The 27,396-nt window shown below is 49.6% G+C and overlaps 1 protein-coding gene and 3 pseudogenes across 2 annotated transcripts in view; 1 reads left to right on the top strand and 3 right to left on the bottom strand.

Moving 5' to 3' along the window:
• The window catches only part of LOC125521371 (disease resistance protein RGA2-like), a 57,769-nt pseudogene extending 38,342 nt beyond the window's left edge, over positions 1–19,427 (bottom strand). Inside the window, exons 1-3 of the transcript XR_015610212.1 lie at positions 18,187–19,427; positions 16,335–17,333; positions 9,883–10,976 (exon numbers count right to left, since the gene is read on the bottom strand). The product of XR_015610212.1 is annotated as a disease resistance protein RGA2-like (transcript). The remainder of the gene's footprint in view (positions 1–9,882; positions 10,977–16,334; positions 17,334–18,186) is intronic.
• Positions 409–7,858, top strand: LOC147962877 (uncharacterized). Its single transcript, XM_087537711.1, has 8 exons — positions 409–1,000; positions 1,112–1,354; positions 1,472–2,419; positions 3,003–4,388; positions 4,563–5,153; positions 5,814–5,887; positions 6,051–6,082; positions 7,654–7,858. Exons 1-8 carry the CDS (start codon positions 409–411, stop codon positions 7,856–7,858), a joined length of 4,071 nt encoding a protein of 1,356 aa, XP_087393837.1.
• LOC147962876 (uncharacterized) lies at positions 13,783–15,171 on the bottom strand (annotated as a pseudogene).
• A 4,729-nt stretch (positions 19,428–24,156) lies between the features above and the next one.
• Positions 24,157–25,208, bottom strand: LOC125522827 (uncharacterized; annotated as a pseudogene).
• Between the last annotated feature and the right edge of the window lie 2,188 nt (positions 25,209–27,396).

The raw sequence follows: 27,396 nt of genomic DNA, 5'->3' as shown, positions 1-27,396 counted from the left end.
TTGGTCGTTTCCCCTGCGCCACAAATCCGATACGTCTTCTACTCTCCAACGTTTATTTACCTACATCTACACCCAATTCCATACGCTCATCCAATGCATGCAGTGTGACAACGGCGGTGAATTCATCAACCACTCTCTCCGCACCTTCTTCTCTTCTCATGGCATCATCTATCGCCTCTCGTGCCCTCATACTTCTTCCCAAAACGGCAAAGCGGAACGCATGCTCCGCACCACGAACAACGTGGTACGTACACTTCTTCTCCACGCCCATCTCCCACCCGCGTTTTGGGTCGAAGCTCTTCACACCGCCACCCACCTCCTAAATCGCCGTCCTTCCACCACTACGGCCCCCTACACACCATTCTACCTTCTCACCGGCATTCCACCCACATATGACCAACGCCTCAAATGGCTGGCCGGAATGGCAACCCGCCCAAGGGGGCTCCGCCGGTGGGACAAGCAACTGCAAGCCCCGGACTCTCTGCCGGCTTTGGCGTCGCCGCCGGCCCTATGAGTTTTGGTGCGTCGCTGGCTTCAAGCTCCAACGCTCCTCCTTCCATCCAGCGGGTCACGGCCTCGGCACCGCCGCCGGTCATTTTTGGTGCCGCCAACCAGCCTGCCCCCGTGGGGCCCCCTGCTCGCCGCCACAAGAACAAGCGCAAGGGGGCACGTCGTGATGCCGCTACTGCTGGTGCCGTCCCTCCGGTTGCGCGCCCTTCGCCGACGTTCCCGCCTCCAGCCGTGGTGGCCGATCCGGATGCTCAGAATCTAGATTCCCGCGACATCAATACGGTGTCTTTGGCCACTGTTGACGCTACTGGACATGTGCCGAAGAATAAAAAAACTGGCCTTTGGTGTTTCAAATGCAGAACAAAAGATCATCTCTCCAAAGATTGCACGGTCATTCACTACTGTCACATTTGCAACAATGACAAGCACCCGTTGCATCATTGCACTGTTCTCAAGCAACCAAGGCCTACTGCATCGCTCGGTGGATGCGGTTTGGTTAACGCAATGTTCGTGCATTTATCGGACTCGTTGTTCAAGGAGCATCTTGCGCCACCAACTTTGCCGACTGCATTGGTTATGATTTCTTGTGGTTCTTTATCAGCTGCGGTAGTGGAGGGCGAGGTCGCTAAGATCGCCTCGGTCCAGACCTCATGGAAGTGGGAAATTGTCCCTCATGGAGCCAATACTTTCTTAGTTTCCTTCCCGTCCTTAGAGATTTTGCAGCGTGTGGCAGCTTTTGAGTACAATGTCAAATCCCATGACGTGAAGATTGCTTTTAGTGAATGGAAAGTTGAGGAGGCTCCATCGCTACTTCCTCTGCAGCCAGTTTGGGTTCATGTCACAGGTGTCCCACCACCTCTCCGCCATTTCCTTGGTCTGTGGGCAGTAGGATCAGTTATTGGTGCCACGCAGGATGTTGACTTAGTTTCCTTGCGCCGTTATGGTCTTGTGTGAATCCAAGTGGCGGTTCACTCCTTGGATATCTTCTCCAAGAAGGATGGGTCTGATGAAGCCTCGGTCTCCTCTGATGTTTATGTCAAGCTCAATGGATATGCATTTCGGTTTGTATTGGAGGAGGATGATTTCGTCCCCGATGCTGACTTCATTCCACGGATTTGGGAGCATCACGATGACGGGCATGACGATGGTGCTAACCGGGACGAGGATATGCCAGATAGGGAAGCAAGCAAGAGACCAAAAGGCGCCCAATATGATGGTGGAAGTATGGTGTCGGGGCCTCAAACAACCACCGTTCCCATGCAGACTTCTCAGTTGGGCTATGACTTCGTTACACTTCCACACCAAACCAATAAAGTGGAAAACTTTGCTCTTGATGTGCCAGTATCAGCTCGAGTGCAACCCACGACGACCCCTGTTTGTGAAGTGCTGCGATCGGACGTTGATCCTTCAGTACAGGGGACTACTCTGCTGCATGTGCAGGCGGCGGCTACATCGCCCATGCGAGCGGCTGTGGAGGCGCCGGTTGGAGGGAGCGCAAAACATCCATCCATGGACGTGCATGGGGATGCTGCGGAGGCTTGCATGCATGCATGTGCACCCATGCGTGATGTGTATGGAGCGGCTGCTCATGTGTGCATGGCACGGGTGTGCAAGGATGATAGTGCATGTGCACCGCATGATGCTGATGCAGCCTCTCTGCTGGTGCAGCCGGCCGGGCGCGCGGTTGCACCGCCAGCTGAGCAGGCGGCAGCTGCTGCTTCGGTTCACATGTGCGGATCCTCGACGGCGCCTGCGGCGGCTTCTCCAACTCAAGCTTTGGCCGCCGTGGTTCCTCTTGGTCCGAGGGCGGTCTGTGCGACTACTTCTGCCTCGGCACCAATTGTGACAGTTCGGACTCCTTCAAGAGTGCAGAATTCTCCACTTGCGGCTGAACCGAAGGCATCACCAGGTACTATGTCCGGAGGGCTGGCTTCGCCCCTTCGACTTAGTAACCGTCATTCCATTTCCGCCGATGGCTCCTCTACGACTGATGAGCATTCACTAGCGAAAGCAATGCGCCGCCAAGCCTCGAGGAATTTGGACCCCACGCCAGGTACTTCTTCCATGCAATCTTTTCTTTCCTTTTCGGATACTCATATTTCTACTAGCTTAAAGAATGTGGGTGTATCTATGGGAAAGAATGATGATGAAATTAACCTGTCGGTTGGGGCACTTAAACACATGGAGATTGACCGTTTAAAGGTTTCTCCGAAGTGTAATAACACCCTACCTAACCCCGAAACCGAGGAGGATGATGAAACGGATGCCAAATATGATGGTCCACTCATCTCCCACTTGGTTGGTGAGGTTACTGAGGTTGGATTAGATGACGCAAGACCTGGGTCCATGTTTTGTGACTTCACAGCGTCTTCGCGGAATCTAAATCGCATTCCTCTAAAAAGAAAAAAAAAGCGCTCAACAAGGCGAAATGTTCCACTCCAATCCGAGTTTCCACATGAGAAGTATGTTTTGGAATAGCAGAGGTCTCTCAGACTTGGCTAAACATAAACACGTCAGTGATTGTGTGCGAGAACACAAATTGGATTTTGTGGCAATTTCTGAGGCTGGTAAATGTGACTTCCGCCAGCACATCCTCGATCACCTAGCAGGTGGTTTGGACTACACATGGCATAGTCTACCAGCTCGTGGAAGGTCTGGAGGAATCCTTCTTGGGATACAGACCACGACCATGGACTTGTTGGCCTTTTCAATTGGTGAATTTCATATCAAATTCCACCTACGAAACAGGGCTGATAATTTTATATGGAGCCTGGTCGCAGTCTATGGGGCTGCCCAAGAGGAGCATAAATCTGCTTTCCTCCGTGAATTGGTGAACCTGGCTAAGGATAATCCGTACCCAATGCTTATTGGCGGGGTTTTTAATATCCTTAGGTACCAAGAAGAAAAAAATAATGACCGCTTCGACACTCATTGGCCTTTCCTATTCAATGCTGTAATTGACAGTTTGGATCTTCGGGAGGCTTGTATGTCGGGGCGGCAGTTCACTTGGGCTAATAACCGTTCTATGCCGACGTACGAGAAGCTTGATAGGGTACTCATGGATACCGAATGGGAGATAAAATTTCATATGGTAACAATGCGAGCCCTAGAGCGAATCGAGGCATTATCGGATCATGTGCCGATCATTCTTGACTCTAATTCTATGAACCTTCCTACCCGTCGCCCGTTCAAATTTGAATTGGGATGGCTGCATCGGGAAGGTTTTGTAGACATAATCAAGAATGTTTGGGAGAGGCCCTCCGTTGGTCATACACCAATTCAGAGATGGAATTTTAAAATAAGGGCCATGAGGCAACATCTCTCTGGATGGGCAAAACACACCAACGGATTATACAAAAAGGAAAAGCAGCGCCTCTGTACCATCATTGATGACCTCGACAAAATTGCAGAGACCCGCACCTTATCTGAACAAGAGATTGAATTGAAAAATCAATCTAATGAGAAGGTTGTCCGTCTTCTACGAGAAGAGGAAATCAAATACTACCAGAGGTCCAAAGCTGACTTCATCCTCAGGGGAGATAGCAATACAAGATACTTTCAATTGGTCGCCAACGGTCGCCATAGGAAGAAATGTATTCATAGTCTCCAACAGGATGAGGGGCCGATCGAAGGTCAAGAGGAGCTCAAAAGGTATATCACCAAATACTATAAATCACTATTCGGAGCGCCGGATGAAGGGAATGCCACCCTTGACAAGACCCGAACAGATGATATTCCACAAGTCACGGCAGAAGAGAATGATATCCTCACGGCACCTTTCTCAGAAGAGGAGGTGAGAACGGCTGTGTTCCAAATGGAACACAATAAAGCTCCAGGCCCTGATGGTTTCCCCGCAGAATTCTATCAGAATTTCTGGGATATCATCAAGACTAACCTTTTGGAGTTGTTCAATTGTATTCATGCTGATCGGCTTGACCTATTCAGGCTGAATTTTGGCGAGATTGTCTTGTTGCCGAAGATTAAGGAGGCCGAACGGATCCAACAGTTCAGACCCATATGCCTCCTTAATGTCAGCTTCAAGATTTTCACCAAAGTGGCTACGAATAGGTTAAACGCAGTAGCTGACCATGTTGTCCGGCCATCTCAAACGGCGTTCATGCAAGGAAGGAATATACTCGATGGTGTAGTAGTCCTGCATGAGACCGTCCATGAGATGCACCGGAAAAACATGAGTGGAGTGATATTCAAAATTGACTTTGAAAAAGCCTATGACAAGGTTAAATGGTTTTTCCTCCAACAGGCCCTAAGAATGAAAGGTTTCTCAGATAAATGGTGCCCGTGGATCCAAAATTTTGTAACTGGAGGTAGTGTTGCCATCAAAGTCAATGATGAGGTAGGCCATTACTTCCAGACAAAAAAAGGCCTACGGCAGGGTGACTCCATGTCCCCAATGTTATTTAACATTGTTGCTGACATGTTGGCTATTCTGATTGAACGCGCAAAGCAGCACGGCCAGATTGCAGGAGTAGTGCCACACCTTGTGGATGGTGGCCTCTCTATTTTGCAATACGCCGATGACACAATTATTTTTATGGAACATGATCTGGACAAGGCTCGAAATCTGAAACTCTTGCTTTCAGCGTTTGAGCAAATGTCGGGTCTCAAAATAAACTTCCATAAAAGTGAATTGTTCTGCTTTGGAGAAGCCTTTGATGCGGCAACCGATTATGCTGACCTTTTTGGTTGCGCACATGGACAATTCCTGATTAAATATCTGGGAATACCGATTCATTATCGACGCCTCACCATTGCGGAGTGGAAGCATGTAGAGGAGCATCTAGAGAAACGGTTGAGCAGTTGGAAAGGCAAACTGCTCTCGGTTGGGGGACGGTTGGTTTTGATTAACTCTGTCCTCACAAATATGGCTCTATATATGCTTTCTTTCTTTCAACTCCCAAAAGGGGTCCTACAAAGACTGGACTATTTTAGATCTAGGTTCTTTTGGCAAGGAGACGGTGAAAAGAAAAAATACAGGCTGACCAAATGGAGCGTGGTTTGTAGGCCGAAAGACCAAGGTGGCCTTGGAATTCATGACCTGCAGGTCAAGAATGAGGCTCTACTCAGTAAATGGTTATTCAAACTTCTTACTAAGAATGGGGTTTGGCAAACCATGCTGCGCAACAAGTATCTAGGCCAAAAGGCGGTGTCCCAGGCATTTTGGAAACCCGGCGACTCGCACTTTTGGGCTGGCCTAATGGCGACAAAGAAACATATCTTTCGCTTTGGGTCTTTCATGATAAAGGACGGGTCAGAGATTCGTTTTTGGGAGGACATATGGCTAGGCAATGCTAGTCTCCGAGAACAATATCCAGCCTTATACAACATTGCTCGCGATAAGAATAATACTATTGCACAGGTGCTCAATTCATCCCCACCGAATATTTCGTTCAGACGGGATTTGATTGGTCCCCGACTTGTGTCATGGCATAATCTTTTATCCAGGTTGGATTCGATTAACCTGACAGAAGGCCGTGATGTGTTTCGCTGGAACCTTACTACATCTGGGTCTTTCACTGTAGACTCTATGTACCGTGCGCTCACACATTCTGAGGTACCTGTCAGTAATAACAAGAAAATTTGGAAGTCCAAGATTCCACTAAAAGTGAAAATTTTCATGTGGTATCTTCGTAGGGGAGTTGTGTTAACTAAAGACAACCTCGCATGACGTAACTGGCAAGGGAGTAAGAAGTGTTGTTTTTGTACTCATGACGAGACAATCAAACACCTCTTTTTTCAATGTAAGTTTGCACGTTCTACGTGGTCACTCATCCAAATAGAATCAAATTTGCATCCACCCAAAAGTGTTGCCAATATTTTTGGTCATTGATTGGACGGTATTCCAAATAGTTTCAAAACGCTAATAAGGGTGGGAGCGTATGCCTTAATTTGTACGCTTTGGCTATGTAGAAATGATTTGATTTTCAATGGAAAAAAGCTTCTTCCTTGCAGGTTATTTTCCGGTGTATGCACTCGCTACGTACGTGATCTATTCTACAACGACCGGAGTACCAACCGCTGTTCAAGGCGGTGTGTACGCGATTGGAGCAGGTGGCTATGGAGGTTTTTTCCCGACATGGGTGGCAGCATAACCTTCGGATCGACCCACCACCTCCTTCGACATAGGCATAGTGTCGGTCTATAGGACTCTACTGTTGCCGTTTTGTCGGTTTTTATTTGTTGATTTTTTTGTCGGACTTTCGGATTTGGCTGTGTGCATCCTAGTTATGCAGAGGCCGGGTGTTACTCATAATGTTTTGTATCCACTTGATGCTACATTTTGAATTAATAAAATCGCCCTTTATCGAAAAAATGACCATCTTCGGGTTTTTGGCTGCCTCTGTTTTCCAAATCTTTACGCCACCAGCCCCCACAAATTAGCCCCTCGCTCCACCCGCTGCGTTCTTCTCGGATACCCCCTCGAGCATAAGGGCTACCGTTGCCTTGACCTGCAAACCCGCAAAGTGATCATCTCCCGGCATGTTGTGTTAGACGAATCTACCTTTCCCTACAAGCCACCCACATGCTCGCCCACTGTGCCCCCCGCCACACCCGATCCCACCCCCTTCCGCGTACCCCCTCCCCACCTGCGCGCTAACCGCTCCGGGATCCCCCCTCCTTGGACACCAGTCTGGCGCCCAGATCTGCCTCGTGCTCCTCCCCACCAGCCCGCGCATCCCGCGTGTCCACCTGCCGCCCCACTCCCCTGACCGGGTCTGCCCCTAGCCCCACCACGAGCCACGCGTCGCCGCCGCATCTGCCTCCCACCGCATCCCCATGCCAGCCTGCTCCTGATCCGGTTGGATCTCCCGCCCGCCTCGGGTCCCCACCAGATCCACCTGCCACCTCTCCCGTATCCACCTCGCAGTCCGCGCCCACCACTCCCACACCGCCATGTCGCCCTGTCGTCCCAGTGGCTCCACCCGTTAACACACATAAAATGACAACACGCGCCAAGCGGGGCTTTGCCCAGCCCCGCCACCTCTTCACCTTAACCACTTCTCCTCACATCTCCCCCATCCCTGCCACATACAAATCTGCTCTTAAAGATTCCCATTGGCACGATGCTATGCTCGATGAATTTAATGCTTTGATCAAGAACAACACTTGGTGTTTGGTTCCCAGGCCTGCAGGTGTCAACGTGGTCTCCGGCAAGTGGATTTATCGGCACAAGCTCCGCCCTGATGGCTCCCTCGCGCGCTACAAGGCACGTTGGGTCCTCCGTGGATTTACTCAACGGGAAGGCATCGACTACACGGAGACGTTCAGTCCCTTAGTGAAGCCCGCCACCATCCGTGTGGTTCTCAGCATCGCCACCGCCCGCTCCTAGCTCATCCATCAACTGGATGTCAAGAATGCATTCTTACATGGCGGTCTTGGTGAAACTGTCTACTGTGCTCAACCTCCCGGCTTCACTCATCCTTCTTACCCCAACCATGTCTGCCTCCTCGAGAAGTCGCTCTATGGGCTGAAGTAAGCGCCCCGGACCTGGTTCTTACGCTTTCGGTCCTTCATTCTTTCCTTGGGGTTCGTCGCCTCAAAGTGTGACACGTCTCTCTTCATCCTCCACCGCGGCAACTCCATGGCCTTCCTCCTTCTCTACATTGATGACATAATCCTCACGGCTAATACCACGTCCACACTCCACTCTGTCATCACCTCCCTCAAAGCGGAGTTCGCCATGTCCGACCTCGGTGACATTCATCATTTCCTTGGTGTCAACGTCACCCGCACCTCTTCCGGCATGTTTCTCTCCCAACAGCAATACGTCTTTGAGGTTCTCGATCGGGCCAACATGCTTAATTGTAACCCGGTCTCCACACCAATTGACACCAAAGCCAAGCTCTCCGCGTTTGACGGTGATCCTCTCTCTAACCCAACCCACTACCGCAGCCTAGCCGGCGCCCTACAGTACCTCACGCTCACTAGGCCTGACATCTCTTACGCCGTCCAGCAGGCTTGCCTGTTCATGCATGCTCCCTGCACCTCCCATCTTCAGCTCGTCAAACGGATCCTTCGATACCTCCAGGGCACATCCCACTACGGCCTCCAGTTCTACCACTCCCCTTCCCATGAACTCGTCGCCTATTCTGATGCTGATTGGGCTGGGTGCCCGGACATGCGCAAGTCCACTTCTGGCTTCTGCATCTTCCTCGGACCCAACCTTGTATCTTGGTCTTCCAAACGTTAGGCTACTGCCTCCCGTTCCAGCACGGAAGCCGAATATCACGCCGTGGCAAACTGCATGGCGGAAGCCACTTGGCTTCGCCAACTCCTCCACGAGCTTCTCCACCCTCCGACACACGCTATTGTTGTTTACTGTGACAACATCAGTGCCACCTACCTCTCCTCCAACCCCGTGCAACATCAGCGCACCAAGCATGTCGAAATCGACCTGCACTTCGTTCGGGATCGCATCGCTTTGGGCGAAGCACATGTCCTACATGTTCCCTCGGGCTCTCAGTTTGCTAGTTTGCTGATGTCTTCATAAAAGGGCTTCCGTCCGTCATCTTTACCGACTTTCGTGCCAATGGGGGGGGGGGGGGGGGGGTGTTAGCATGACAGTATGTACGTATGTATTTCTGGTGTACACCATGTACTGTTGTAACTCGGTCCATGTACCGTTGTAACTGAGTCCTAGTCTTCAGGATCTGAACCACCACTCCACGCACCAGGCCTGCGTGCCTATGCATGCGGGAGGGCATGGGAACCGGCCTATATGTATCTGTAATCTCTGAGAGGAATGCATAGTGTGTGTGATCATCTTCTATCTCCCTACTAGCTATCTGACTTAGTGTACTACAGCTAATACTACTCGGTTATAAATTGGAGTACTGCTCGGCAATGTTGGGGATATCGCTTATCGGCAACTTATCACTCGACCCAAGATAAGGCATAAATCGGCCAGTTTATCGGCATATCGGCCGATTTATCGCCATATCGGCTAATTTATCGGCCGATTTATCTTATCGGTTAGACAACGATAAGCGATAAATCGGCCGATTTATCGGAATATCAGAAGATATCTTGAACAGTGCTGCTCGGACTAGTACAGCTAGGCCCAGTCTGCCTCTCGTTACTGCTCTAGGTCTGTTAAGACTCAAGGTAACCTAGGAGGCAACACAAGGGAGTGCAACCAAATCAGAAAATGATAGCCACATAACAAAATTAACATAAATTGAAGAATCCACGTGTACAGCTGTGTGGCTAAAACTTAATTAGTTGCATGTCCTATACATGATATATTCAGTCATAATGCAGCACATATATATGGATAAAATGAAATGAACTTATAAACAAGCACAGTCAAAGTGCCCAAACATATGAAGGCAAAGTTTGTATGTATAATTTTACCTTCAAACACAGTAGAGTGGCAAATATTTGACTCCAACTTGCAGTTGTCTCCTCTTGTGTACAAAACGTACCATTTTCTTTGGTTGTCTCCATCATGTGCATATGCCTTGACATGCTCCACTTGGCTGATTGTCCCATGGCTACCGCAGAGAGCAACCATAGCCTGCAGAATAACTGCAAATGCCTTGGCTTTATGTCTCGCATGTATTTCGGGAGTTTTTCCATGGTGTAATCCTTCAGGACCAGCCTCTGGAGTGAAGCGATACGCTCCAACACCTTCAACTTTGGGCAGTTGTCAACGGTAAGCTTCTGCAGATTAGGGAGATTGGTGATTCTCTTCAGGTTGGGGCATCCATTCACTTTAAGCTCAACAACAGAAGGAAAGTTCTCAATGTAGCTGAGCTGCTTGACATATTGTAGACATAATATTTTCAAAGAGCTTGCATTGGAGGCAAGGCCTGGAGGAACATGCCTCAGCCTGCATTTACTAAGCACAAGCTCCTCCAAACGGGGCATCGCTTGTACTTGCTCCTCCCACTCCCACTCCTCCCATTCCACCATGTCGAACAACTTCAATTTTTTTAACCTTGAAAATGAAGCTGCTGCTGCCTGCAAGAATCCAGTCCCAACATGTTTGATGCATGGAGCACGAGAGACCTGTAGGTACTGCAGATTGGGGAGCTGGCACAACCCATTGGGAAGTTGTGTGCAACAAGTCAGATCATAAAAAAAAATATAGTATTCAAGTTGTTGAGGGGCACCATTGATGTGGACATCATCCAGCTTGGCAGTTGCCGGCCAAAATACCCCCTGATTGTAAGACATTCTACACCACATGGAGGGCAGAGCTTACCGAGAACCTTCTCGATTCATTGCTGCTCTTCCTCAGAGACACCTTCCTTCTCTTTGACCAACCCATCATCTCCTAGTTTACTGGTGCAGTCCAGTAATAGCTTGATAAGATGCATCTTCTCGCTAAGCCTAGCATTAGCAGCAAACGAGGCAGCAGATACATTCTCAAATTTAGTTAATCCAAGAACTCTGAGTTGGGAAAGAGGCCCCAACTCGTCCAAACTGCACCAATCACCATCCATGTGTAACGAACAAGGAAGAAGGGGATCGAGAGGGGGTGAGGGATGCGTGAGAGAGACTTGGTGAGGAAGAAGAACTTTACTTGCAGAGGAAAGATTAGGTGAGAGTTTGAACTGGTCACATCACATGCCCAAACCAGCCACAGGTGGCCAGCTAAATACTCACGCGACTCACACACGCACACGCCGGGGAGGGTCCCACCCGTAGGGTTGCCAGGTCACACATGCCAAGTGGCCAGGTGTGACATTCTCTCCCCCTTAAGACTGAGCTTCCTCCTGGAAGCTTGGCCCCGAGTCCTCCCAAATGGCTGCCGCAGGAAACCGCTGTCGGAGAACCTTGTAGTCTTCCCATGTGGTGGCGGCCGACGATCCATCGCCCCACTACACCTTGACTTGCACGATGGCAGCATTCCCGCGTTTCATCATGCGTCGTTCCAGCAGTTGCGTTGGTGCCGCCGTCGACACAGAGAGGTCTGGCACGCGCGGCAGCTCCGCGTACACCGGCGTATAGTCCGGCGTGAATGGCTTGAGCTGGGATACGTGGAAGACCGGATGCACCTGGCTTGCAGGTGGCAGGGCGAGCTTGTACGCCATGAGGCCGATCTTCTCGAGGACGGTGTACGGGCCGAAGAACTTGAAGGCGAGCTTGGCGCAGGGCCGGTTGACGACCGAGCGCTGCGCGTAGGGCTGCAGCTTCAGCAGCACTTGCTCGCCGACCTGAAACCGGCGCTCGGTGCGGTTGCGATCTGCCTACTTCTTGAACCGGCACTGAGCGCGCTCCAGCTGGGAGCGGATGTGCTCCGTGTGCGCCGCCCAGTCCATGTCTTCGCCGGCGTGCTCGTCCGCTGGCCAGGCCGGCATTGCTCCCAGGTTGCCCTCCCGCCCATAGAGCGCCTTGAAGGGGGTGCAGTTGAGCGAGGCATGAAATGTAGAGTTGTACCAGAACTCGGCCATGGGCAGCCAGCGACGCCACTGACGCGGCGCGTCGTGCACCGCGCACCGGAGATACATCTCCATGCATTGATTCACGCGCTCGCTTTGACCGTCCGTCTGCGGGTGGTACGCGGTGGAGTAGAGTAATTTGGTGCCCGCTCCGGCGAACAGTTGCTTCCACAGGTTGCTGGTGAACACCTTGTCACGGTCGGAGACGATCGACGCAGGGATGCCGTGGAGCTTCACCACATTGTCCCAGAAAGCCTTTGCCACTTGCGGTTTGTGGAACGGGTGGCGCAGGGGTACGAAATGGGCGAACTTGGTGAACCGATCCACCACCACCATGATCGTCTCTGCGCCGTCTGACACAGGCAGCCATTCCACGAAATCCATCATGAGATCCTCCCATGGCACGGTAGGTACTGGAAGAGGTGCCAGGAGTCCTACCGGCTTGCAGTGCTCGTGCTTCGCCTGCTGACAGATCGCGCACTGCTGCACGAATTCCTCGACGTCGCGCTTCAGACCGCGCAATGCTTGCGCATGCGCTGGTATGTCGCCGTGATGCCGGAGTGGCCACCCACAGCGCTGTTGTGGAGCGCGGCGTTGGTGCCGATCCACAGATGACCTTGGCGGAGAATGACACCGCGATGCAACTCGTAGCCGTCCTCGTCCGGGCTGGCCAGGGCGAGCTTCTGAAGGCGATCCTGGGCATCTTGGTCCGTGGAGTAGGAGTTGAGCACTTCCTGGATCCAGGCTGGCTGGCACGTCGAGAGTGTGGCCAGGTCGAGCTGCTTGCCGACGTGCGACAAGCATCGACCGCGCCATTGTCCAGTCCCCGCTTGTACTGAAACCGGAATTGCAGTCCCACCAGTTTCGCCATGGCCTTGCGTTGCAGCTCGGTTTCGAGGTGCTGCTCGCCCAGGTTGCAAAGGGACTTGTGGTCCGTAAGGATGTTGAAGGGGCCGCGCTGCAGTTCCGGGCGCCATTTGTCGATCACCATCATCACCGCCAGAAACTCCTTCTCGTACGTCGACAGTTGCTGGTTGTGCACCCCTAGGGCCTTGCTGAAGTAGGCGACCGGGTGGCCTTCCTGGACGAGCACCGCGCCCACCCCTGTGTCTCACGCGTCCGTATCGATCGAGAACAGCTTGTCGAAATCGGGGAGCGCGAGCACGGGCGTGGTGACCATCACCGTCTTGAGCTGCTCGAAGGCCGCTTGAGCTTGCTCCGTCTAGGCGAAGCCTTTCCTGGTGAGCGGCTGTGTCAGCGGCTTGGCGATGATGCCGTAGTGTGGCATGAATTTTCTGTAGTAGCCGGTGAGGCCCAGAAACCTGCGCAGCTCGGTGGCATTCGTCGGCGTCGGCTATTGCTCCATCACGCTCGTTTTCTCCTTGTCCGTGGCCACACCCTCCTTGGAGATCACGTGGCCGAGGTAGTCGATGTGATCAGCGGCGAACGTGCACTTGGACTCCTTGATGTAGAGCTGGTGTGCGTGAAGGAGCTCGAAGACGATGCGCAAGTGCTCCAGGTGCTCCTCCATGGTTTCGCTGAAGACGAGAATGTCATCCAGAAAAATGATCACAAACTTGCGCATGTACTTACCAAATATGGCGTTCATCAGGCACTAGAATGTGGTTGGCGCGTTCGTGAGGCCGAACGGCATGACCCTGAACTGGAAATGTCTGTGGTGCGTCTTGAACGTCGTCTTGTGCTCGTCCTCCTCGCGCATCCTGATCTGATGGTAGCCGGCGCGCAAGTCGAGCTTGGAGAAGACCGCGGCACCAGCAAGCTCATCGAGTAATTCGTCGATGATGGGCAGGGGGGACTTGTTTTTGATGGTCGCGTCATTAAGGCGGCGATAGTCGACGTAGAACCGTCAGGTGCCGTCCTTCTTCTTGACCAGCAGCACCGGCGCGGCGTACGGGCTCACACTGTGCGTGATCAGGCCCGCGTCGAGCATTTCCTTGACCTGGCGCGTGATCTCGTCCTTCTGGAGTGGCGAGTAGCGGTACGGGCGCGTGTTCGCGGGGACCGCGCCCTCCACCAGAGTGACGGCGTGGTCGTACTGACGGTGTGGGGGAAGCCCTTGCGGTGCCGCGAACACGTCGGCGAACTCCTCCAAAAGATTAGTGAGCGGCGTCTGATTGACGCACTTACGCCGCGGTGGCGGTGCGCGCCCGCATGTGTCCACCGTGGCCATAGCCCAGACGTCATTGCCCGCGATCATCTTGCGCAGCTCGTCGGGTTTGATCGCCTTGAGGGTGGTGGACGCCTTCGTGGGCACGCCCCGGAGCGTGACCTCTTCGCCGTCGTGGGTGAACTTGACCCACTTGTCCTGCCAGTGGCATGTCATGGGGCTGTGCTGGGCGAGCCAGTCCATGCCGAGGATGCCGTCATAGGCGCCAATGTCCAGCTCGCGCATCAGAGTGGCGAACGTGTGCCCCTGCATCCACCACTTGAGCTCGGGAACAATACGGTTGCACGTGAGATGGTCACCGTTGGCGACGCGCACGTCCACGCGCGGCATCTCTTCTGTCGCCAGCCCGAGGCGATCGATGAAGGACTTGTTGACGAAGCTGTGCGAGCTACCCGGATCGAGTAGCAGCAACATGACTTGGTTGCCCACCAGTGCTCGCAGGCGGATCGTGGTCTCCGAGTCCGTGCCGTCCAGAGCGTGCGAGGAGAGGAGGCAGCACTCGGGCGCGTCACCAGGAGGAGGGGGCGGCTGCACTGCTGGCCCTGGGTCGTCGAGCAGTTGCAACGCGTGGATGGTGTCGTCGAAGAGCACCTCCCCGTGATCGCCGATGTGGATGGTGAGCAGCTGGGCCGGTTGCGCGCACCGGTGCTCTCATGAGAAGTGGTCGCCGCACTTGAAGCATAAGTTGTTGGCGCGACGGTAGTCGCGAAGTTGTCGTTCGCGTGCGTAGTCGTCCGTTGGAGCACGGTTGGGTGCGGCCACACGCGACTGTGGTGGAGTCGGTGTCGGTGGAGGCCGGCCCGCTGGCGTGATGCGTGGGCGCGCGCGCGTAGTACCCAGCTCCTCCTCCTGAATGCACGCCAGCACAGATGCCCTGGTGATGCTCGAGGGCGCTTGGAGCCGAACCGGCGCGCGTAATTCATCCTTCAAGCCCAGAATGAACTGGGTGACGAAGAACTTGGTGTTGATGGACGGGTCGAGCGCGAGCAGGTGATACATTTGCTCGTCGGACGCCGCGCGGTACTCGGCGACAGAGGTGGTTTGACAAAGTTGCAGTAGCTTGTGCATGACCACCTCGAACTCGTCGGCGCCGAACTCCGCGAGCACGGCGGCGGTGAACGACTCCCAGGTGATGCCGCGATGTGTTTGACAAAAAGCCTGTAGCCAGTGCGCGGCCTGGCCTTCGATATACAGAGCTACGGTGGCCACCCAGTTGTGAGGCGCGACCTTGTAGAGCTCGAAGTACGCCAGACAGCGGTCCAACCACAGGTACGGCGCGGAGCCGTCGAACCGAGGGAAATCGTGCTTCGGCGGCTTGTGGTAGTCGTTGCCGCTGTAGCCTGTCGTCGGAGAGGGAATGGCCCCTGACGCGACGAATCCGCCATGAGGAGCTACCGGAATCAACGGCGGACGATTGTCGCCGAGGCGCGCGTGGGCGGACGCAGGGCGGCCTGGATCTGTGGCCACGCGCGGTGAGTGTGGAGGTGGCAGGGGCGGTGGTGGGGTTGTTGCGGGGCGGCGGGCTGGTGAAGCACGGTCGTGACCGAGCCCGATGGCGAAGCAGAGCCCTCCACCGTCTTGCGGTTTGCGTCGACGTCGGCTTGGGTCAGATCGATCTGTCGGGCGAGGCCGCGCACATCCTGCGAGATCTGTGCGTTAAAGGCGGCCTGAACCTCGATCTGCTTGTCGTGGGCCGCTTTCTGCTCATCCATCTTGGCAAGGAGGGACTCGAGCATCTTGGTGATGTTGCTGCTGCCCTCGTCCATGGCGGCTAGCACCTGACGCGTCGCCGCAGAAGCTTTGGGGGGCGCCGTTGCCGTGCTTGGAAGAGATCGAACCCCGCGGCGGATTTTGGGTGTGCTTGCCGAAGCAGCACACACCGGCGCGGCGCGGTGGATGTTACCGATCTGCAACCAGCTTGACAGGGAGAAAAATTTTGAGGCGAATTTGGCTCTGATTACCAACTATAACGAACAAGGAAGAAGGGGATCGAGAGGGGGTGAGGAAAGCGTGAGCGGGTGAGGAAAGCGTGAGCTAGACTTGGTGAGGAAGAAGAACTTTACTTGCAGAGGAAAGATTAGGTGAGAGTTTGAACTGGTCACATCACATGCCCACACCAGCCATAGGCGGCCAGCTAAATACTCACGCGACTCACACACGCACACGCCGGGGAGGGTCCCACCCGCAGGGTTGCCAGGTCACACATGCCAAGTGGCCAGGTGTGACACCATGTGGGCTCGAAACATATCTAGTCTCCTCATATTTGTCAGACCTCTAAACCCTCTAGGGACCATACTTGCTTTCGGAAGTGAAAGTAAACTCAGCTGGCCAAGCTTCACAATGCTATCAGGAAGATTCACCAATTTTGTACATCCACGAAGGTCAAGGAATTGCAACAATTTCATCTTGCCAATGTTCTCTGGAAGTACAGATATATCAGCATTTACCAGTGTTAGATACCTCCAGTGTTAGATACCTCAGGCTTGAGTTGGTGCAACGATTCAAGCAATATAGCAATATCTGCAGATTCTATATGCAGAGTCCGCAAACTAGAAAAAGTAGCCAATGAATCACCGGGCTTCATCTTAATCTGGATAGTTGAGATCAAAGTTCTCAGTGATTGCTGCACCTGTAGAGATTTCCAATCAAGTCCACCTGATTGTGATCGGTTAGTTTCTATGGACAGCCGAAGAAACTTTTGTGAACCAAGTTTAGCAAGAATATCATCATCTCCGTCTTGAGCTACGAGTGCTTCATCTTTCATCATATACTGAGCAAATGAGCGAACAACATCATGCATGCTGCAAACCAATGTAGCAGCATACCATTTATCTTGCTCTATAAGGTTCCTAGATAATAACTCCTTGAAGTAATTTATTCCCAATTCTTCTAAAACACTAAAGTTTCCATGAATAAATCCTTCGCTTATCCACATTAAAAATTCTACTTTTTGGAAGAAGAGAATAGTATAAAAAGCATTGCTTCAGGTAAGAAGGCATATATTCATAGCTTAAGTATACTATGTTGTTGAGATCATCGTGCATTTTAGTTGTTGACCATTTCAAATCATCCAAAACCTGCTGCCAGTCACGACGTACGCCCCCTCTTTCATTCAAGAGTCCTCCCATCATTTTAACAGCAATTGGTAAACAACCACATTTCTGTATGATTTTCAGTCCAATATCCTTTAGCATATTGATTTGGTCTTCATCTATCTCACTTGAGCATACCTGCAAACATACAGTACAAGGGACCAATACAGTTAATTAACTATGTATAACATACATAATTTATGCCAAGAAACAATTTTTCTTTCCTTCTCTTCTTACAAGATGGAACATACTGCAAGAAGAATATACTGTAGCATTACTCTCTCATCACTGTTATAGGAAGTAACTCCAAATTGAGCAGAAATCGCATATTGTTTTATTCATTTTCATATTTTATGGAAACATGAAATTATCTAATCTCTCGAGCATCTATAATGCATAAAACTACGCCAAACATTAAGTGCTAAATTTGTGTGCAAATTCTGTAGCAAGATTACTGACAACTTCTAGTCTAGTTATGTCGTGCTATATTCTTTTGTTGTACGGGCAGGGGTTCACCGAAATTATTATTTTTCTGTACTAAAATAACTTTACATTTATATTTGGTCCTATGACACTGTTGAGTAGCTGAGCACTTCGATCCCATATGTTGGAATACGAAACTAGATATTCACAAAAGGTTACGCACTACATGAATATACGACCCATGTCTCTTACTGGTAAAAATGATACATATATAATTATCCAAATTTTTAATTATTTCTCCAGCTTGATTAAACAAAATCTAGTTGTCTTTGAATGTGTCTCAGTTAGTGATGTGGTCATTGTTGGCATATTTCCTTTTTTAGCCTTACAAAATTACGCACAACCTCTTACCTCCAAGAGGTACTAGTACATAGAAGTCACTAAATTACATGTAATTAATGGCTCATTAATTTGGGAGCAACCTAACATTTCTCGTAATTAACTACATAGTACTGTTAATAAGTAGATGAAGATAACGAAATAGATTAGAATTTAATTAAGAACGGACCTGCTTCTTGAGCAATGAGCAAGCATCTTCAAGCGCTAATATGTCGACATGGTGGTACGGACATATAGCTTTCACCCCTCGGGCAACACCTTCATCTCTGGTAGTGACGAGGACTCGGCTGCCTGAAACAGCAGCATTGACTAAGGGTATTTTCAGCACATCAACCCATGCTCTATGGTTCCACACATCATCCATTACCAGAAAGGTCTTGCGGTCAATCAATGTGTTCTTGAGGGTTTCGTGAAGGCTGGTCTTTGCACTTTCAGGTGGTTGGGCATCTCCTCCGGCTTCGATGATGGCCCTTCTCAGCAGATCAACATCATTGACGTTTTGGTTGACGCTCAACCATATCTTTTTGCTGAATTCACCTTGGATTGCCTCGTCATTGAAGACTTCTGGGCGAGGGTGGTCTTGCCGATCCCACCAACACCTATGATAGCAACCACCTTGATGCCATTGTTGACATCCTTTCCCGTCTGCATGATTTGGGCCACCAGTGCCCTTGTGTTTTCTTCAATCTTGTCTCCAACAATAGCCGATTGATCAAAGTCCCCTACCGTCTCCCGGCTAGGATTGCCATGATGAGAAATGTGAACATTGCTGCTATGATCCTTGTAGGACCCAAGATTGAGGAAGTTGAAAGCAGCACTTCGCTCCTTGATGTAGTCAAGCCTCTTGTTGAGCGCCTTGATGCGGGTGCCGATCTCATGAGCATGGGAGGGATTCCGCATGCAGAAGAGCAAGGGGTTGAAACACCCTGCGCCAAAGGTAGTAGATGATCCACGCTCCATGGCCTTGAGCTGACAGAGGTCGAGGATGTCGGTAGCTTCATACATGGCACGCTTGAGCTGCCCCACCCACTCGTGAACGGTCTCATCGGTGATGTTCCTCCTGTCAGCATCAGCCAAGAAGTTTTTGAGGTCCCGGAGCTTGTCGCCCATCTTGTCGATCTCGCCGGAGACGCCCAGCACCGTCCCCACGCCATCTGCTGCTAGCTGCGCGAGCATGCGTCCCACGTAGGACGCGAACGCATCCAGCACCATCGCCATCGCACTTGCTGGCTGTTGCTGCAATAGTAAAAGTGAGGTGAAATTCAAGTGCTAGCAGGAGAGACAATGGAAACGGCAAGAAGCTTAATTAGCTAGGTGTAACTGTGGAAGGACACAAATAATCTTGAACCAACCAAAGAAATATATAGCAGTTTAATGAATCTACAATTAAATTTTACGATTGGACACTTTACCCTGACGCTTTAACCTTATATAGCGAAGACAGACCCTCACGTTTTAATCTTAACGCTCCCCTGAATTACCCGTCTACAAGTCTGCATATATAGCTTAAGCAATCAGACAAAGAAACAGGCTTGTGAACAAGTTCAGCATGCAGGCACAGCAATTTTCAAACGGGATGGGCACCAATAACAGTAGAATAAATAGAATCAGCTAGCAGTCAACAATCCCCTTTTCAGACCCTCACGTTTTCAGCGCGACGGCGACGGCGGAGAAGATGCGTCATCGATCCGGGAGCGCGGCAGCCAAGCTCTTCCTCCTGGAGCGCGGTAGCTCAGTTCCTTGTCCGGCGCTTCGGCTCCTGGAGCAGCATTTGAGCTCCTCGTCCGCCCACAACAGCTCAGGTCCTCCTCTGGCGCTCCGCCGCCGGAAATGCCAGATCCTGCCCCGTGCGCTGCAGATCCGCGTGGATCTACAGCAGACGCAGGAAGCAGAGTGGGTGGGTGTGGCGGCAGCTGCTCTCTCCAGACGGCGGCGTAGCCGTAGGTGAATGGCGGCGCATCGGGACGGAGCTGAGGCTGGGGAGTGGGGAGTGGGGAGTGAGGAGTGAGAGTGAGACCTAGGTCTTTTTTCTTTTCTTTCTTTTGGGCTCTTCTGGTCTGGATATTACCTCTCTCTCTTTCTCAAGTCGTCGCCTCCTCGGTCTTCCATGCCTCTTTTTTTAACACACGAGTATAGTATGGGAGCATCTACAACCAGACGCCTACTTCCCTTTCCAAGATCCAAAACGTCCACCTGATCAGTGCCTGGTCAAAAAAAACTTACCCAACTAGACCCCAAATTTTCATCCTAAACGCCTAGACTGACCGGCATACCTTAAACCCGTCTCAAATCTGGGGCAATATAAGGGTGCCCGGTCATGCCAGGACACGCCCGGGCAGCCCATTGGATGCCCACACGGTCTTACTTGTAGCGACTTGACGAGAAGACCTTTGCCGCAACGGTGCCATCGTGCCCGCATCAGGAGGAAAGCCGTCGGAGCTAGGCGCGCCGGGGCTGGAGCTCACCCGCACCACCTACACGAGCTGGTCGAGGCTGCTCGCACTCGTCTCCTGTGCTTGCTGCGGCATGCCTGATGTGCATGTGTCACGCCGCCTGCAAGTCACGCGCTCCAGCCGTCATGCTTGCACTGAACGCTGCCCTTAGGCCGCCGGGCTACCCGCGCTCGAGCTCAAGCCGCCGCCGCCACAACAGTTGTGTACAGTAATACCTACAATATGCACTGAGTTTGGCCTTCATGCCCCAGGCGCATCATGACTATGTTCAGAGTAGCGATTGACACAGCCGTGCAGAGCGAGATTAAGTGCAAAGACAGTAGATTCACACTCAGGGCGATGCCAACATTTGCAAGCATGCCTAGGAAGCTCTTTAATTAAGGACATCGACAAAGCGCGCCGAGTGTCCTCTGGGTGCAAGACGAGGAGGTCTCGAGAGGAAAATGTAAGGTTGCTTGGAAGCGCAGTACGAAGCCGGAGATATGTCGCGCTTTGCGTGTGCACTTTGCCTACGGTGATTCTCGTGGAGCTGGCAACAACCAGCACGACCTTGGGTGGCCACGGGCACAGACAAGGGGGATCATGCTCTCTCCGCGGCCTCAACGATAGTCACAATTGGTAACGGTGACATGGCCAGTTAATTTCTGGCGCTGCAGCTTGCTGCGTCGTCCCTACCTTGTACTGTTCAACCACTCCTCCAGGAAGAATGTAACAGTAAGGGTTGTGCTGCAGGGGGACAAATGGATCCTCGATCTGAGGCACGGCGACGTGGAAGGCATCGTATGGCAGGTCATCCTACTCGCAAGAGAGCTATGGGAGATGGCGTCGGCGCTCTCGAACCTCAGCGGCTCGGGCTGCTACTCCACCAGCTCGTCCTAGAAGGCACAACTAGAAGAAAACTGTAACACCCAGTGTCGTGCTACAGTGAATTCACACTAATGGTGCCATGTCATCAAGTTTATTTAAGTCAAATTGCCACTAGATAAAAATCAAGCAAATTTGAAATTTGAAATAAAGTCAGATAATTTATTTCTTTAAATAGTAAAACTAAAATGTGCACAATATTCTATAAATTCCCCTGATCATTGCCATGTTGCACCCACCATTATTTTACACACTAATTAATTCCTAGGATTCCATTTCTAAAAATAGTTAGACAACTCCTTTTGGCCCTAAACTTTTTGTGTACCCTGGTAATAATGTGCTTAATTTATGTTCCAGTTTTCACATTTAACCAAAAGTCATTTAGTTGCTAAGTTTAATAAAAGGAGCCAGGGTGTTAAATAAATAATAATAAAAAGATAAAAAGAAAAGAGATAGAAGCTACAGAAGGAGAGGGAGGCCATGGCCGCTCCCTGGGCTGCATGGCCTCCTCTCCCCGCGCCGCCTCCTGCCACCGCCACCTGGGCCCGGCCTCTTTTAATTAGCTGACTAATTTTGTTAGGATTAGAATAGCCTAATTAGCTAATGACATGTGGGACCCATGTCTTAAATAACTTAATTATAAGCAGTTAAATGTCATTGCTAAAACATGTGACACTGACAAACGGGCCCCACCTGCATTGTTTACCAGTTGATTAGTCAATGGTCAACGGGCGACTAGGCCCCACCTGGACCCCACAGTGCCCACTGCTGGGTACTTTTCTAGGTACACTTAGCTTTTCAGTTAATATATTCTGGAATTTAATTTAATTCCAAGAATTTTCAGAATATGTTTAAAACTTCGAAAATTCATATTAAATAATTCGTAACTTGGATGAGAATAATGTATATATGAAAATTGCTCAAAAAAATTCAACGAATCCAAATATGCACTCCGTTCATCTGTCACGTGCCTCTAGCATGATGAACATGGAACAGTCCCCTCTCTTTCATCTGTCCAAAAAAAATGCCAAACACCGGGAAAACATATTCTGCAACGTGTAGTACCGCGTTAGAACACCCTAGCATTGCATATCGTCATGTCATGCATGGTGATGCATCTGTTTGCTTTATATTTATTGTTTCTTCCATGTCTTCTCTCCGGTAGACGCCGAGACCGACGTGGTTGCCGAGGGAGCGGGACACTTGTGAATTCGATTACAGGGTCATCAGCGAAGGAGGGGGCACTTGTGAATTCAATCACAGGGTCAGATTGACGAGTAGGGGCCGAGGTGGACGCCATCTGTCTGTGGCACCATTACTCTTTTCAAGCCTCATGGATGAGCATTTTTTTCCCCTTCTGATCCAGTTTAATGGTTGCAATCTCGACATAGATTCAGTCCACACCATATGATCCAATCCAAACATCATGTACAAGTCTAAGACTTGCAAGCAAGCAAGATGCCAACTTGAACACATCACCACATCATTTGAAATCAAACATCATCCATGCATAGTTTTCAAACATCATCTGTTCAGCACAGGGACATCTGGGGTGAAGTGGGTTTTTGTTTACTCGGTCGCACGCATCAACATGGCAGCATTGGACCCACACGGACAAACCAGACCGATTTCGTTCGCTCGTTCATGCTGCTGCATTTGCTGGCATGAACAACGGATGGATGGATACGTGGAATCTGATTTTCAGTTTCGTTAGAGGTGACATTGAATGCCAAAAATCAGTTGGTTGATCTTCAAACTCTCACAAAACACTCTGCAAATTGGCTTAAAACTCTCACAGAACAACATATATACTACTAACTGGACGGGCCGAGAAACCAGTTGCTCCTCTGCATTACTCATGACCAGTCTATCTAGAGTGTTCTTCTCTAAATAGCTAACGTCAAACACATTATCGAGGATAACATACTATGCACAGGCAGGCTTGACGCGAACAGCTACTACAACTGAATCTGTCATGCAATAAACACTCTGAATGACGCACAGGGCCGGCTAGCTATTCTCCCTTCCACCTGCACATATCAAATTCTCAGCTGATGTGGCTGGGTTTGCAGATGTTTTCAGTTGGTGACACCAACCAAATTCTTTTTACTAAAAGGGGTCCAGAACTGTGTCAAGCTAAAGAAACTGAAATTTCTGAATATTTAGTGTTGTACAGACTACAGAGCAGAGGCGACTTAGCCATGAGCTTGCTAATCTCACCTCGCTCAGTTAATTAATTTTTGAGGTTGCAGGATTGGTGAATGCTTAGATTAATCAACACTTTTCTCTCCTCTCAACTGAATCCTTGATTTTGTTTCTGCGAACAACAACAACAACATGGGCGTAAACTGAACATGTAAAAAGGCGACCTCAGGTCTGCTCTCTTCTTTCTCGTGAGATCATGGCAATCTCAGTTCTTCTTCCGAATGTATGAATGAATGAATGAATGAATGAATGAATAAAGTGTCTCCATGCGAATTGGATTGAAGACCGTCGGCGAAACAAGGCGGACAGTCCATGGCAGCGAGTTTGCTTCAGAGTCAGATCGACGAGGCCCAGGTCGGCGTCATCGTCTGTGTGACCATTACATAGTTCCATAGGTGTAAACTGAACATACGTTCAGTCGACATCCACATGATCCAACCATCAGTGCAACCGTAAGACTTGCAGAGAAGCAAGATGGCAACTTCAACACATCAATAGTTCATTTAAAATCAAGGTACATCCAATATGATGAAACAGGCATATGCCGCGACCATTCTTTTATGGGTTGTATATGTTTCTCCTTGCAGTACAAATAATTTTCCCAACTTCAGCTTAAATAATCCAACAATACCTGCACGCTTCATTCGGTGGGGTAGAAACATACAAATTGCATTACATGCTTACAACACAGCAAATATCCACTTAAAGCTGCAAATATATATCATGATACAACCCGTATCTTTGGGGAAAAAACTACAAATACAGATACAGAAAACCGAATAAATATATTTAGATGCAAGTCTTAAACAATTCGCTTGCAGTGAAATTGGGCACTTTTTGCTCATGGTGCATCGTCATGAGCATTTTTCATCAGGCGAGCCCACCTCACAACCACTTGCACATAAACCTTGTCATATAGCTTATCAGTGAACTGAAAGTAGGCAGCCCTCTACGCTCTCTTCATTAACATGGTGCAGAACACTATCCAAAGACCCACCACGAAGCCTATGCTCGTGACAAGATAAACAGATGACATATGATTTATATCTTCAAGGCCGCTTTGTTTTGCATCATTTGCCGAACAATTCCTGGAGAGAGGAGGACCACAAAGACCAGGGTTGCCGATGTATATATACATCTGATTGTCAAGAGTTTGTAGCTGTGGTCCAGATGGTATTGGACCTGATAGATTGTTGTATGACAAGTTCAAGTGGCTCAAAGAAGTTAGTGCTGACAAACCTGATGGGATTGTACCAGAAAATTTGTTGTATGATAAGTCCAGGGATTCCAAATGCTTTAAATCACCGATCTGATTTGGGATTGTTCCTATCAACTGGTTGCTTGATATGTTCAAATTGGTGAGGGCAATCACCGAACACCCTTCCATTGACAACAGTTGTCGCCACGGCGCCATGACAAGAGATGACCAGCAGGGTCGAAGAGGCTTGCCTTGAAGGACAGGAGTGCATCTCGCTCACTGCTAAGGCAAAGCCTCTGATACACTCGCTTGGCCATGGGAAGTGGATGCTGCTTGGGAGATGAGCAAGCACAGGAGTAGTGCAGTTGCTCGAACGAGGAGCGCGAGCTTACTCATATTGGTCAGAAATGGCAGATGGAGAAGACAGTGGAGCGAGCAGCTTATCTCTATTCCTCCACAAGCATCTTAAGCTAGTCTGCGTACTGGCATTTTCATGTATACTTTTCATATGCTGAAGTTATGGATAGAATTAATAATGATTCGGACATTCGACCCTGCAGAGCACGGTAGAGCAGGTTGTGGCTAGAATTTGTATTCAAGATTAGCTTGGCTAGTAAATAGGGCAAGAGACTTGACTCGCCCTGTTTCAAGTTATTGTGGACAGACTTGACACCCCAGTCCACGTCATTATCTTGCATGCGTACTTTTCTTCCAGTGATGAAGTTGTGGCCAAGCACGCATGCATACTTTTCTTCTAGTGAATTTATTTATAATGATGATTAGATTAGGAGAGTGGAGCATGCCAAGCACGGCACACAAGCATGGGTGCTAATTCCTAAAAACCGATTCAGAAGGAAACATTACTATTCATTTATTTATTCACGAGAAAGCATATATAGTTTCATACCGCAGAATGTTCTGGAATTGTTTTTACGTGTAGATATAGATGCACAGTATATGTGCACGAATTTTCATCAATATACGTATTTATATGTGTTGTATATAAAAGGATAAATACATAAACCAAAATGGGCATGTATTTTTTGTTTTGCATACGTAAATACAGCGGGACCCTCCAGAATAGAAAAAAGTCATTTGTTTCAGGTACAAAAATACAGAAATCATGTTGATGCAAATGGGCTATGAAGCAAGTTATCGAGTATGAATGTACTGTTGTTGCTCATTCAACAGAGCCAAACTTCAGGGTAGTATATAAAGGGAAAACTAAACATACTCTGCTACACAAGAACCATGAGCATAAGGGGTAAAGGAAGGGCTTAAGCGACTGATAGCTAGGCACCAACAAAATTCAGCCAACTTCAGACAAATTCAGAGACGATAACAACTTCAGACAAATTCACCCTGTTGAGAACCGATGACAAGTTGCAGCCTGAGCCGTTAGAAGACTTGCACCTGCACTAAACTGTCGATTTCTTCGCAAGTTTCAGAGTTTCAGCTCCTGACGGGCACTAGTCATCTCTGTCCACCTCTACCTCATAATGAATGAATAATCTAGAATTTTTCACTTTCCATGTAGAGTAGAATTCGCATGCAGCTGCCTCATAACTCATAAATCATACGGCTAACACCTTTGTGCCAGTACAGTTGAAACATTGGGTTAAAGTTGCAGTTAGCACCTTTCCATAATGCACGAGCTTAACGTTGTTAGTTACTCAACTCTGATAAATCTTACTGTCGACTAAGGAGTCATGAACTTGCTAAATGAATCAACAGTTGTCAGTTGTGAGTTGTCAACTAATTCAGAGAAGAGCTCGCTGAATTAGTTAACAGTTGTGGTTGCAGGATCAGCAATTATTAGATAATAATCAACGCTTGTCTTCCCTCTCAACTGAATCCCTGATTGATTGATTTTGTGGGGAAGAAGTACATGGGGGATGGGTATATCTGCAACTGCAAGTAAACATGCAACTTAAACTCTGCTAGCTCTCTCCTTTCTTGTGAGATGATGCATGGCAATGTCAATGTCACTTCTTCTTCTTCTTCTTCTTCTTCTTCTGAATGAATGGTTCAAGTGTTTCGATGCGAATTCAATAGAAGACCGCCAGCAAAGGAAGGGGAACAATCTTTGACTGTAGTATCCTTCTCTAATCATGACAAGTCCACGGCACTAATCTCTGTCCTTGGTGAATACGAGTGTTTTGTAGTATTGGTTGTATATATATCAGCTTTTATGCGTGGGGAGAATAATTAGTAATGTAGCAGCTCCATGGGCCGGGTGTAAACTGAAGATACTTTCAGTCCACATCCATCATACTGTATGATAAAACCATCATCAAGTATGTACAACAGCAAGACTTGCGGAGAAGCGAGATGCCAACTTCAACAATAATAATAAAATTAAAAAACCCGGTTCAGTTACTTGAGTCATCAACAATTAATTCTTCCCCTCTGAACTGAATCCATGATTGAATTCTACCCTGAGCCAGCCGGTTCAGTGTCTCTGTCCTCTTGTTCTGAACAATTGCTACGAAATTTATGTTGTACAACTATTGAAAAGTTGGCAAAAAATGAGACCATGTAAATGTCAGCTCCTCTTCTGAGTGGAGCTTCTCAACGCAAATTCTGTCTCCGAAGGCGATCATCTTCACAAGTCTGCAGGAGAAGGAGCGCAACCGTCAATGTGACTCCACATAATGTA

The sequence above is a fragment of the Triticum urartu genome, chromosome 7A (assembly GCF_056163025.1).
Source record: "Triticum urartu cultivar PI428250 chromosome 7A, HENAU_Tu73, whole genome shotgun sequence".
Lineage (NCBI taxonomy): Eukaryota > Viridiplantae > Streptophyta > Magnoliopsida > Poales > Poaceae > Triticum > Triticum urartu.
The sequence above is the reverse complement of the archived record's forward strand: the minus strand, read 5'-3'. Positions and strand labels throughout refer to the sequence as shown.

Excerpts from the sequence above, each read along its gene's own strand:
- LOC147962877 (XM_087537711.1), top strand. The coding sequence starts at position 409 with ATGGCTGGCCGGAATGGCAACCCGCCCAAGGGGGCTCCGCCGGTGGGA. Across the intron at positions 1,001-1,111 it reads TGCATCGCTCGGTGGATGCG|CTGCGGTAGTGGAGGGCGAG; the intron begins GTTTGGTTAACG and ends GTTCTTTATCAG. Across the intron at positions 5,154-5,813 it reads CAAAATAAACTTCCATAAAA|GCAATGCTAGTCTCCGAGAA; the intron begins GTGAATTGTTCT and ends ACATATGGCTAG.